This window comes from Eretmochelys imbricata, chromosome 11 (assembly GCF_965152235.1).
Source record: "Eretmochelys imbricata isolate rEreImb1 chromosome 11, rEreImb1.hap1, whole genome shotgun sequence".
NCBI lineage: Eukaryota > Metazoa > Chordata > Testudines > Cheloniidae > Eretmochelys > Eretmochelys imbricata.
In genome coordinates this window covers 41,021,224-41,034,130 of record NC_135582.1, presented here as the reverse complement: position 1 = coordinate 41,034,130, position 12,907 = coordinate 41,021,224, and the positions used below count along the sequence as shown (strand labels likewise).

Below are 12,907 nucleotides of genomic sequence, written 5' to 3'. Positions count from 1 at the left end.
ACGGCGCTGTGCGTGCGGCCGCTGGGCGGCCGGGAGAGCTGAGGGGAGGGAGCCGGGTAGCCCCCCCGCCGCCAGCGGGCTGGAAAGTTTGGGGTGAGGCGCTGGGAAGCAGGGGTCGGCTCTGTGGTGAGCCCGGCTCCCGCCCCACGAGTCCCGGCGGCTCCTCCTCGGGGGACTCGCTCTCCTGGGACGCTCCAACTCGGGGCCGAAACTTGTGGTTTTTCCCTTCCGGGCAGCGCGGAGGCGCCCGGAGCCCCGTGGGGCGGCCGGGGCCGGCTGCGCCGCAGGGCGCCGCGGGAGCGAGTCCGGGAGCGCTGCGCCCCTGGGACACCCCGCCGCGGGGCCGGCGCACGGGAGGGGCCAGGCTGGCCGCAGCTGCTCAGAGCGGAGCGGGGTGGGTTAGCCAGCGTGTCCCCCGGCAGTCGGGGTGGGGGGGGACAAGCGCCGGGGCGGGTTGGCTTTGGCCGCCCCGTAGGACATGGTGTGGCCCGTGGGAGGCGAGTCCGTGCCGTGCCGGCTATGGAGGGCGGGGGCGTGGGCCGTGGCACCCCCGGAGGGCATGGAGTGAGAGTGACACTGAGCGTAGGTCTGGCCCTGCACTTCAGGTTGTTCATGGGCAGGGCAAGCATTTAGAGAACTTGATCTACTCTTTCCTTGCAGGGAAAGGGGACACAGTGGGCTTATTTCTTGCCCTTCCTCAGCGTGGGAAATTCCATTTGAAGCCCTGGGGAACTGGTGAGGTCCCAAGTAAATTAAATTATTCTTTCTCTCTTTGCAGATGGCTTTCTGGATACCATGATCAGCAGTGGATTTAATATTTTATATATCCAGATATGTCTTGATCTCTCTCCCGTAACTCTTTTCAATGCGAGCATGGAAGAATAACTCAGTTAGAGGCTGCTTTTCAAGTCTCATCCTCTCCAAGCCACAACAGGAACATATCTAGGCAGTGTGGGGGTGGCAGAGGCTGTTGGTGCCCTGGATTTTTCCTCCACATTCTTTGCCCAGAGTGAGGGTCTCTGTTTCTGACCATGATGAAAACTGAAGGCAAAGGGGAAAGGACTCTGAGAAGCGCTTCTCCACACAGAAATACTTATAAATCTGATTTCCATGCCATCAAGTGCTCCTTCGATGGGGTAAACATCCCTGAAAATGCTTCCAACAAAGTGGGCCCCCAACAGAAGCTGAACACAACCTCCAGTGGAGGGGGAAATGACCCACTTAGCCGCGGCAGAGCTGCCACCTACGGCAACAGAGTACACAAGATCAAAAACATGTTCCTGCAGATGGGGGGCTCCTCTGCCACACCACTGTGTGAAAGTAGCTCCCCCACTGAGGCCAAGATCATCAGCAGGGCAGTACCAACCGATCTTGTTACTTCTCCCAGCAGCCCATCTTTCCACAGTGTCCAAAAAAATAACCTCCTTAATACCAGCCCCTGCTGCAGCCCTCTGGACCCACTGCCTGTGTCTTCCACGGGTGACAAAATCATCCGCAGCAAAGATGAGGGAGATCTGGACAAAGCTGCCCTGGCAGAAAAGTTTTCTGAGACCAGGAAACTTTTTGAGAGGAACATAAAGCAGCGGAGCTCGGTGGACAGATATTCTCCCAGCAAATGTGAAAGAAGTGAAGATAAGACGAGACGTGGTTCAGCCTCTCCTGACTGCAGCAGTGTGGTGGATCATTTTAATTTCAATTTCAGTATAGATGTGATCCCTCATCTAGCCCTGGAAAGAGCTGAAAGTCAAGGCAATGATGAGCACAGGCAGCAGCATCTCAGTTGTGGCCCAAGATCCTCCTCCTTGAATGCAGGACCAATTTCTAGGAGGCTGGAAAGTTTTCTTGGTGACAGTGACACTGAAGAATCCAAAGAAATTTACAAAAGTGAGAGTGCCCCAAGTCAAGGGTATGTGCTCCCCTATAGCTGTGAGTCACCTGCTGCTGTTCAAGGATGCACAGAGGAGAGCCCATGCCCCAAAGAGCCCGTTTGTCTCAGTAGTAGCAGCAGGGATGAGCTGAGCAAGTCACCTGAAGAAGTGCATACAAGGGAGCAAGTGGCTCCTGGGAGGGGCCAGCCTGATGTGAACAACACATCTGATAAGGAGGCAAAGAGGTTAGCGGACAGTGCCCCCCAACAGGTCTCCCAGGTAGAGATGGTTCAGGCTGAACTGGTTGCGGTGCAAAAAGAAACCTCAGGGAATAAAGAAGATACCTTGAGGAAAGATAGTGTCTTTCATGGGGAACAACCACTCAGGCACCAAACTGGGGAAGAGAACAATCATTCATTTGGAGGACTGGAAGAGGTTACGGTATGCAGTGAGCCCAGTCAGAAAGAAATAAGAGAGGGGGTGTCTCTGAAGGAAGTTCTTATCACACAGGTTCCGGACAATCTAGAACAGGAGGGAGACATTGAAGAGGAGGAGCATATGGTGGAAAATCAGAGAGAGAAGTTCATTGCATTTTCTGTCAGTGCTTTTGGAATAGAGAATGCAGGTTTTGATGATGACAGGGATACAGAGTCTGAAAACCAGGGCCCTGAAGGTAAAGAAACATTGGAGGGGGAAGAGGACTATACCTATGACAGTGATTATGAGGAGTTTCCTGGGCTATCTGAAGAGGAAGATCCTGAGCCAGACAGAAGAGTCAAGTTTTCAACAGCCCCTATCAAGGTAAAGTATGTCATAATGATGTTTTGCTTTGTTTCTAAACATGTTCTTAGCCATACAGGAAGTGCATTTTGATTATGTGCCTTTCAGAACTTTAAAAATGGTGTTTATATTTCTTATTGTATTAGATTAAATTGCAAAATAAAGCAATATTGAATAGAGTTGTAAACGAGAATTACCACTTCTAACAGGTTTCAGAGTAGCAGCCGTGTTAGTCTGTATTCGCAGAAAGAAAAGGAGTGCTTGTGGCACCTTGGAAACGAACAAATTTATTTGAGCATAAGCTTTCGTGAGCTATGCTGTAGCTCACGAAAGCTTATGCTCACCTCTAACAGTTCATTACAAAATTCTTGAGGATTTCAACCCCCTCTCCACCTGAGTTATTACAGCTGTACTTTAAATGCAAGAGGTGTGGGTGATTATTCAGCATACTTTTCTCTATTAGATGATATTATTCAGGGGATAAGGATTTCATCTATGTTATAGTCACGATTTTTACCTTGTTAGGGCTTGCTTTCCCTCCTTTTGAACTGTGGGACCTAAAAAGGGTCTAGTCTATGGGGTCCTCCATGATAGGAATTACAGCATAATTTCCCAACGTGGCTAAGACATGGGTGTATGCTATCAACCTGTTAGATAAAACTGTTCTAATCATGTTGCCAAACCTATTCTGCTGCAGTAGATTGCAGGACAGTAGCATGGTTCAGGTACAGAGTTAGTACTTGGCTTGATCCTAGTTAAACTCTGGAACCGAACTGTGTTGTCTGTGAAGGAAAAATGATTTTTGTTTTTTATACTTGTCATTTGTGTTAAGTTGTATTTGGATGGAAATTAGAATTCAATTAAAATGCACAAAAAGAGCATTTTAAAATTATGCATTAGTTAAACAAACCTACCTTAAATGTGTTGGATATATAAAAAAATACCTTTATCAAAACCTGTTTTGCATTTAAACATTAATTATTAAACAGAGGGAGTATTATCTGAAGTTAGTGCATTGAACTGATTGTTTCTCATACACTCTGTGACTAAGGCCAGAAGGGACCACGAGATCATCTAGTCCGACGACCTGTGTATCACCCAGCACCCACACCCTAAGCTCAATAGCCAAAATTAGATCAAGGTTTTACAACTCACAGGAGACTAGTCTATTATGTGCCAAAGGCAGAGAATAGGAGGGGCTGAGGTGCACCAGTGCCTGAGACCATCGCAGTGGCAGGGGAGTGATGCAGTGTGGTACACCCAGAAAATCCTGGCAAGTAATGCACACCCATATGCTGCAGAGGAGGGCAAAAAATCAAAATGTCACTGCCAATCTAGCCTGGAGAAAAATTTCTTCCCGACCCCACCTATGGTGATCAGTTAGACCTTGAGCATGTGAGCAAGAACCAGCCAGCCAAGTACCTGAGAGAGAGAACATTTGGTGCCACCTGTGAGCCCTGGCCGTCTCCCTCCAATATCTTATTTTTAGCTGTGGCCATCCCTATGTCATGTCTGCTGCTCTTCCCCTCTTTTAGCTTTCTGGTGGTTGCAAGGAGAATAGCTTTACTGTTCCCCCCTCCCCCCGTCCAAAGCCTCAGTCTTATTCCATAGCCTCTGGCTTGTAGATATCTGATAAATTTGAAGCATTCCAAAATGCATACTCTGGATGTTTTGAAGGGAGACACATTCTCTCTCTGTTCTACAATCTCATCCTATTGCTTTGTGGTTGTGGGGAGAGGAGTGATGGGGAGGGTGTAGTCTTTGCTGCTTTACTGCTTCCCAGCCTCTTTTTTTGGGGAGGGGAAATAGCTTGAGTGCCTGGCTGTACTGTTGTTCAGAGTTTCTCAAACAACATTAGCATGAAACTGATCTTACTCTTATCACTTTTCACTGTGCTGTTCAGTTCCCTGCGCTCAACACTGAAACTAACAAAATTCTGAGCAGCAGAAGAGGCACTGTAGCTGTGTGAGGACTTAGGAAGCCAACATTGCATTAGTTTACGCTGAATTTAAGCTTGGAGGATTATCTTCTCAGCCAGGAGGGTTAGAGGTGTTTTTAAATAAAAGCATAGATTCTGCAGATGCTGTCAGGTAGTAGGAATCTTTCCCCTAGGTGAGTGGATTTTTCAAGCCCTGCTGCTTTTTGATGTCTGTGGAGATACACGGTATTGAGTGAGTGACTTGACTTTCCTCTGACATCGCAGAAGGTGGGTAGTATTGAGCGATTGCTCATCTGCTTTTCGGATGATGTTGAATACCACCTGTTTGTTCTATTATCTCTCCTGTTCAGAGTATTTGTGAAGTTATTAAGGAAGATCATGAGATGGTTTGAGTTGCAATGCCAGTATAATGATGACACTTAGTTCTACATTGCCTTATTGCACCTGCATGGAATAACATGTTTGGTTTTTTTCCTATTTTTGATCAAGTTGGGATATGAATAGGAGCTACTGAACCTGGACAGTAGAGAGGTGGAAACAGATTCTGGTGATGGAAGTGGTAGTAGTAAAGGGCAGCCCTTATAGGACTCTTTGGAAGCAGTGTCTGTATGTCTTTTCAGGGGTTCACGGTTCTGAGTCCTGCTGCAATCCTGGAGAGACTGAGGATTCCAAAAGATAACAGCAGTAGCTAAGAGTATTCTTTCATCTTTGTTTGACAAGGAGGATGTGGTATTTTCTGAGGGATAACTTGAGTGAGTTTGAGTTTCTTGTGTGGCCTTTGGTTTTTTTCCTCTTGGTGTTCTGAGTTAGTCAGTTTATATAATTTTATTTTTACAACTAAACTACAGTTCTTATGTGATGAGTGCATTTTTAAACTTAAAAGATGTATAAAATCTAATTGTTGCAGAATTCATAGGTGGTATACTCATTTTTTTGGTATCATTGATTTAGAAAATTATTAATAATCAAAGTTCTTAATGTTTATATCTAGAAACAGACTAAAAGTGAGCAAAATTCAGGATTGAGTATTCAAAGTTATGAATACTAACTTAAGTTAACTTAGTCTTTTTCTTAAAAATATTTAGGTTAACTTTCTTGAACTATATGAATAGCTGTGAATTAATACAGAATATATTTTATCACCTAACCTGTGTTACATTGAAGACATCTAAATTATTTTGCAGCATGGGATTCATTTTTCTGAATGTGATAAACTGCAATTAAAATGTATGTTTGTTTACGTAAGGCTTTCTTTTATTTTAGAAGTTTCCATACCTACTTTTTAAAATCCTGTTTTGGTCCTAACCATATCAGAGGACCTTCTCTTCCAGTGGGATCTTAACTTAACAGGATGGAAAAAAATACTTTAATCTGACACTTGCTGTGTCAACACTTCAGCATTTGTTGTTTGAAGCCTGAGAGGTTTCATTTTTTGGCAGTGGAATGTCCATTCTTCTCACAAATGCATTGACTTCTGTCCTCTTTGTACCTCCTCATATGATCCTTTTGGACAACCTTAGACTTGATCCTGGATTTTGGTAAAGCCACTAAAGCAGTGTGCCAGGGAGGAGGGCTGGAGTTGCTGGTTGAAGGGGCTGACCTGAGGAAGCTTACCTGCAGTGAGTCTCTCTGCTTTGCTTCCTACTAGCACAAACCGTATTTCCCAGTCATCCTCCTTGGTATGAGCAGTCTCTTCCTGCTGCTTTCTCTTCCTCAGCCCTGGAAGCAGCAGTGGATGATAGTATGTGCTTTCATCAGATGCTTGGGACTTTTGGCACAAAGCTGAACCCAGAGTCAATGCTACAGTGGCTGCTGACAGTAGGTGGGATGAGAGCTTGCTGCCTTGTCCGGGAAAAGGTGTACATCCATTGAAACAGCCATAGAGGAGCATAACATAGTGGGGCAAAAGCCAATTTTAAGTAGAAGTGTCAAGAATTGGGTTGGCGTGGAATCTGGGTTTTGTACTTAGGAGGTGGCACTGATCTGATCAGTCCTAAAAGTGCCTTTTCCTCAATGTTTCAGTGTGGTAACTTAGAGTGTGTCTACACATACAGCACTGCAGCGGCACAGCTGCATTGATTCAGCTGCGGTGCATCTGGTGAAGGCGCTCTGTGCTGATGGGAGAGAGCTCTCCTGTGGGCATAAGAAAACCAACTCTTCAAGCGGCAGAAGCTATGTCAGCGGGAGATGCTGTCCCACTGACATAGCACTGTCTAGAATGACATAAGTTGGGGTAACTTATGTTTCTTATAAAAACAACAAGGAGTCCGGTGGCACCTTAAAGACTAACAGACTTATTTGGGCATAAGCTTTTGTGGATTAAAAAAAACTTCTTCAGATGCATCATGATGCATCATTGTGTTGCTTATGTGGTTTATTCACACATGTGAGCGACACAAATTCTGCCAACATAAACTGTAGTGTAGACATAACCTAAGGATTAATGTGCTTATTCAAAGGTTTAACTACATTAAAAAGGTAACTTAAGTGTAAATTATGAAAGTAGCCATGTGGGAAAGGAAACTTATTTTTTTTAGTGTGGGGAGGAAATTAAGTATTTACCTAGATTATGCTGCTGCTTTAATGAGGTGAGACTAAAAAAAGAAGTAGCTGTATGTCATAAGGAACAAACTTTGATGGTATACTTGTAAAACTAGGTATTATGGTGGATTAATTAATATTTCAAGACCCCTTGGACAAGTGTAAAATTTTCTTCAGAGTAGGGAAGACAAGACAATAAGAAGCTAAAGGTGATGTTGAGACTCCATGTAATCTGTAACTAATTTCATTTAGCTGAGAATCCTTGTAAGAATTTTTGTTTCTTTACAATATTGCTGAGCAGTAAGGTTTTTATGATTGTTGTCACAGGGGCTAACACTGTAGACAGCTTGGCTTCATTCATGCTGGGGAAAATGGGAGGCTGTGGCAGTATCTGCCTAGGTCAGCCTGTGGCCTCAATCACATTAAGAATGATGGCAGATGGTGGCCATTTTGGGAAGGTCATCTTAACTAAGGGTAGCCCGTGGCTTCCACCGTGGTTTTTGTCTGTTTCCCTTTATGATTTTTTTCAATCCACTTGAGTTTGTTGTAGACTGTGGAATCTCTTGTGCAACACTTATGGTTCTGTTGGGTGGATTTGAAATAACTTAACTTCAAGGGTAAACATTCCAACCACTGACAATTATAGAGAAATATGGCAATTTTCCATCTTTGTTTCCTTAAAAAATGCATATATGGAAGCTTTGGGTTCACTAACCATCTTGACATTCATAGAACAATTATTGTTAGGGGGCTCTGCTACTGTATTTCAATTGATGATATTTGGGTTTAGAAGGCATCCAAAATATAGGATTGCAGTTCTCAAGCTTAAGAACTAGAAAGATTTCTTCTGCATCTGTGTATATGTCCTATGACCAAATTGTCATCTTAAAGCAGGGTTATATGATGAAAAGCCATGCTGTTCTTAAAACAAAGCAAAACAAAAAAAAGCATGTTGAGTCCATTCTAACTGCAGCCCTACAAAACACAACCAGGGTTCTGATCATAACTGCATTTTAATAATGTCTTGAACATTATGAAATTGTAAATATTCTGAATTTGGCTGTATAAAGCCATTAATGCTTTTCAGTTGCATAGAAGTGAAGACTGAAGGTTGGAGTTTCCCCTGAGGTTTGTGTACACTAGATAAAAACAGACATGTTTATACTTCATGTACATGCTTCTTGTTAATGTTTGTGCTCTTGAAAAACTGATCAGTAAGTTGCTTAGCTATTATGGCTGCTGTTCTAGAGAATTAGTGTCTAATCTGTGGCACATAAGCCACTTTTGGCTCTTCAGGGCAACTGTTAGTCCTCGGGGAATTCTACGCCACTGCGCAATGCAGAATTTGCACAGAAATTAATATTATGTGCAGCATTTCCTTCCCTTTCCTCTCCCACCTCCCCAAATGGGCTTCAGAGCCACTGGCTGTCACCAGGGGGCACTGGACCCACAGAGCTTAGCTCTCAAGTAGAAGAGACTGTGGGTGGCAGGGGGGAAGGGAGCTGGAGGGTTCCCAGCAGCTGTAGTTCCCAGCACACCCTGAAGGAAGGAGCAAGTTTACAGGAAAGTCCGGGACCTAGCATCAGGCTGTTTCCCCTTTGTCGATCACTGGCTCTCGTGAAGGTGGCAGGGGAGGGTGCGAGTGTCTGGCCTGGGGAGGCCCCACAGCTGGACGGGAGGGGGAAGCGTGTGAGTGTCTGGACTGGGGGGCGCCCCACGGCTGGGCTCTGGGGAGTAGGGGACATGTGCGAGTGTCTGGGCTGGGGGGTTCCCTGCAGCTGGGCTCTGGGGAAGGGGGTGCGTGCGAGTGTCATGTGGCTGGGCTCTGGGGAGAAGGGTTGTGGGTGTCTGGGCTATGGGAGATAAGGGGCACATACGAGTGGCTGGGTTGGGGGGGCATGCCCCATGGCTGGGCTCTGGTGGGTAGGGGGCAGAAAAACAGGAACTGGGTTGTCTTAGTGGTTTCCTTAACTCTACTCCTGGAGGAATGTTTTTGTTTCTGTTAGACATAGTTGCTGATAGGTATTTTGAAATAAATTCCCAAAATGATTGAAATGGGCATGATTATAAAGTGTTATTTTGACAAATAAAATTTGCAGATTTTTTAAATTTTTGGCACAGAATTCCTCCAAGAGTAAGCTGTGGTAAGAAGAAAATCTTATATTTGATTATTAATTGAAAGTTACCTGAGCCACGACCGAATTAAAAAATGGAACCATTTAAACTAGCCATATAATTATGGTACACTGCCTTCCCTGTAATCCCCAAAGTAGCACTGATGGAGCTGGGAGTTCCCTGAGCCTTCCTGCTGCCCATCAGCTCCTGTGCTAGACATCTTCTGAATTGCAGGAAGGGAGGAGCAAGTATCTCTGGTTGCTCCTTTGTTAACTTCCCTTCTGGGATGTGGGAGTCCAAGGAAGAACAGGATACTTACTTTGACTGACTGATTCTTCCTGAGCCTCAGGGAGCACTGTACAACAGCTGATGAGAGGGTAGAAAGAGAAGATGAGAATCAGCAACTAGTTCTAGTTCACTACTTCCTCACTCCTCAGGCCAAGCCTGCTACGATTTATTTTTCCTTTTTCTATCCCGTTCTTCTTTACTGCTTCTGGCCAGTCATTTTAGTACCTTTTTCCCTACCTGGATGATCTAGCTAGACGGATCCCAGAATCCACACTGGTGGAAACAAACACATAGGAAAAACAAGTTTAAGTCACTATTTTTTTGTCTTTGGACCAATATTGATGTAATCTACTTTTGGACTATCGGCGTAGAAGTGGCTAGAACTTGGCAATGCAGTATAGGCTTGTCAGGATTAGATTTAAGTCAGTAGATGTTCGTAAACGTTGATTTCAGCTGACGCACTGAAATCAATGAAAAAATCCATCCGTAACCATGAGAACAGCTTCCCCAACACACCTTGCGCCTGCAGCGATTGGGTGTCCCTAGTCCTGTGCAGGGAGCTCTCTGCAACCTCTGTCACTGGAGTGAGAGAGCGAGGCCGGTAACACCCAATCCTTGCAGGCACAAAGTGTGGAGAAGACGGCGCTCTTGGCAAGCAGAGGAGAGACCCCCAGACCAGGATTTGGAGGAGGAGCCCTCAGCTACAGGGGATGCCACTCTGCTGCTGAACGGCTCCATCCCCAGGCAGGAGCCATTCAGCAGCAGGGTGGCCTCTGCTGCAGCTGGAGGCTTGTTGTCCTCTTGGTGGTCCTGGCTGGAGTTCTCTGCTCTGCCTCACCAAGACCGTAGCCTCCCCCACACCTTGTGCCTGCAAGGATTGTGTGTTACCAGCCCCATAGCCATGCAGGGGGCCCTCTGCAGCTCCACTGTCGTAGCCTTACTCACTCACCAGCCAGGAGTGTGGTAGCCCTCCCCGGGCAGGAACTGTTTCAGCAGCGGGGTGGCCTCCCTTGCTGCCAGGGACTTATCCTCCTCATAACCTTATACCTTGATTTTTTTTTCCAGCATAAAACTATATATTTAAGCATGAACGTTTTCATTTATTGTAAATAAAAACCACTGTCAATATAGTATTTATTTCTTCTCCTTTCTGGTCTGCCATCTTAGTCCTGGTTATTCATTAGTGTTTATTATTACTCCTTTATTTTTAACAAACATTCAGCTCCAGTGATTACTAAATATAGTAATGTATGTAACATGGTATTTCCTTTTTCTGGGAGACTGTTTGGATCTCTTGCAACTGCATCTGTTCGTAGCACAAAGTGATTGGCAGATTATGCTCTATTTTTTTTTATAGTCATCTTATAAAGGCTCTGTAACAGTGTTCCCTAGTTATCTAAGAGGAGAGAAGTATGCCTCAGTGAATTCTGGTGCATATTTGTTTCATGTCCAAGTAAAAAGGTGCTGAAGTATTTGGCTTGACGCTTCTAAATATTATCCCCTCTGAAACCTATCCTATATATGTGATTTGAAAATGAAATCCTGCAACCTCTTTATTATTGCTCAGGTAAGTTGAGTGTGTAGGACAGTGAAATAGTTAGGTTGGCTTTCTTTTTGATACTCATGTTTGAGTCAAAACTGCACTAAAATAAGATCTCTTATCTTTCTAAGGTTTTCAGTACTTACTCAAATGAAGATTATGATAGACGTAATGAAGAGGTTGACCCTGTGGCAGCATCAGCAGAGTATGAACTAGAGAAGAGGGTGGAAAAAATGGAAGTGTTTCCTGTGGAAATTGAAAAAGGTGCAAGTTAAATGTCAAATAATTGCTTGTGAAAATGATTTTTCTTATATAGGCTGAAGCCATTTGAAGGTGTATTTCTATTATGTTTAGGCCTTGATCCTTGAAAGACTTATGCACATGCTTTACTTTACATCAGAATAATTTCACTGAATTCAGTATTTATTGTAAATTGTTGTAGCTCAGTTACAGTCCAGTTGAGGTATGACAATTTACACTAGCCTGAGGATCTGGCCCATAATGCATAAAGTACGTAAGTCTTCGTAAAATGGGAACCATTAGTAGCTCAAACCCCTAAAACTTCAGAATTCAGTCTGAAGTTATCAGATACTACAGTGTGGGGGCCTCCTAAGTCGGGTGCCAAGATAGAATAGTAATATTAAACTCTTTCCACAACACACAGAGACTTTCATAATGGAGATGTAAAGTTTTTGCTGTTCTGGATCATTTTAATTAAGTTTGATTTTGTATTAGTCTGTTGGGTTGTAATCTTACTGAAAACAGCCAGTCTGAATTATCTTTATGTTGCAAATATTACTAAGGGGGAGACACAGCAAGCCAGTGAGCATGTTAGATGAAGACAAGGAATAGCACATGTGCGTTTTCATTGGTGACTATAATAATTTATGAAAACTACCTTTTAAAATGTATTGTGGCTAATGTTAGAATTTTTGAGTCCCATAGGTGACAGTGGCCTAGGCATTAGTATTATTGGAATGGGTGTTGGTGCAGATCAGGGACTGGAAAAACTGGGAATTTTTGTAAAAACAATAACTGAAGGTGGAGCTGCTCAAAGAGATGGTCGGTGAGTTTTCATTCAAGTTGCTCATACTATTTTGCTAGCTAACAGATTTTGCAAAAATGATTTACAGTCAAGGACTCTTCAGTAAAGTATATATATAAAATGTAATATAGTAATTCTCTTTTTAGATGTACAGCATATGAATTATAGAAACCTGGAATGCAAAAAACTGACGTATTATGCTCTCAATATTATGAGATTTAATCATATAACTGCAATTTTCATTTAATTTAACTTCTCAAATCTTATTATAAATTATTCTAATCCCAAAGTACATAATACAGTACAGAATATTTTAATATCTGACATCTCCGATTTCTTGATCTTCCATCGTTTTGGTAGTCAGTTCAGCATGAAAAAGCCTTAGTAGACATATCAAGTTAAATATCAAAACTCTGAACATGTTATACCTGTTAGCTAGTATAAATCAGCAGAGTGGTTTTGACTTCAGTGGCATTAGACTGATTTACATTAGCTGCAAATCTCACCCTTTATCTTCCATCTTGTACACAATTACTCTAAGAGAAAGAGAAATAAATTGTTTCAGGCATAGGCCAGTCATTGATTATCTGATTAGGAAGAACCTTCCCTTATGGTGAGATTGTTCAAACAAGGTTTCTTACACCTTCTTTTTTAGGCATCTGCTGTAGACGGCTGACAGAGCATAATAGACTAGATAGACCATTGGTTTGATCCAGTTTGCTAATTCCTGTGTCTAATGTTGCAAAAGTTAATATTTGATTAACTTAATTTAGGACTTTTTTCAAGTCATG

General features: G+C 43.5%; 1 protein-coding gene across 5 annotated transcripts in view; it reads left to right on the top strand.

Moving 5' to 3' along the window:
- The first annotated feature begins 272 nt into the window (after positions 1-272).
- The window catches only part of LOC144271939 (neurabin-1-like), an 83,238-nt gene continuing 70,603 nt past the window's right edge, over positions 273-12,907 (top strand). For 4 of the 5 annotated variants that reach the window (XR_013347460.1, XR_013347461.1, XM_077829606.1 and 1 more), the window contains exons 1-4: positions 273-394; positions 779-2,669; positions 11,203-11,335; positions 12,017-12,137. Coding sequence is in view for 3 of the 5 variants with exons in the window: in XM_077829606.1 (XP_077685732.1) it covers positions 1,032-2,669; positions 11,203-11,335; positions 12,017-12,137 (1,892 nt within the window). In the remaining 2 variants the exon portion in view is untranslated. Of the gene's footprint in view, positions 395-778; positions 2,670-8,771; positions 8,818-11,202; positions 11,336-12,016; positions 12,138-12,907 lie in introns of those variants that run through there. The other variant, XM_077829607.1, reaches the window with a different exon arrangement.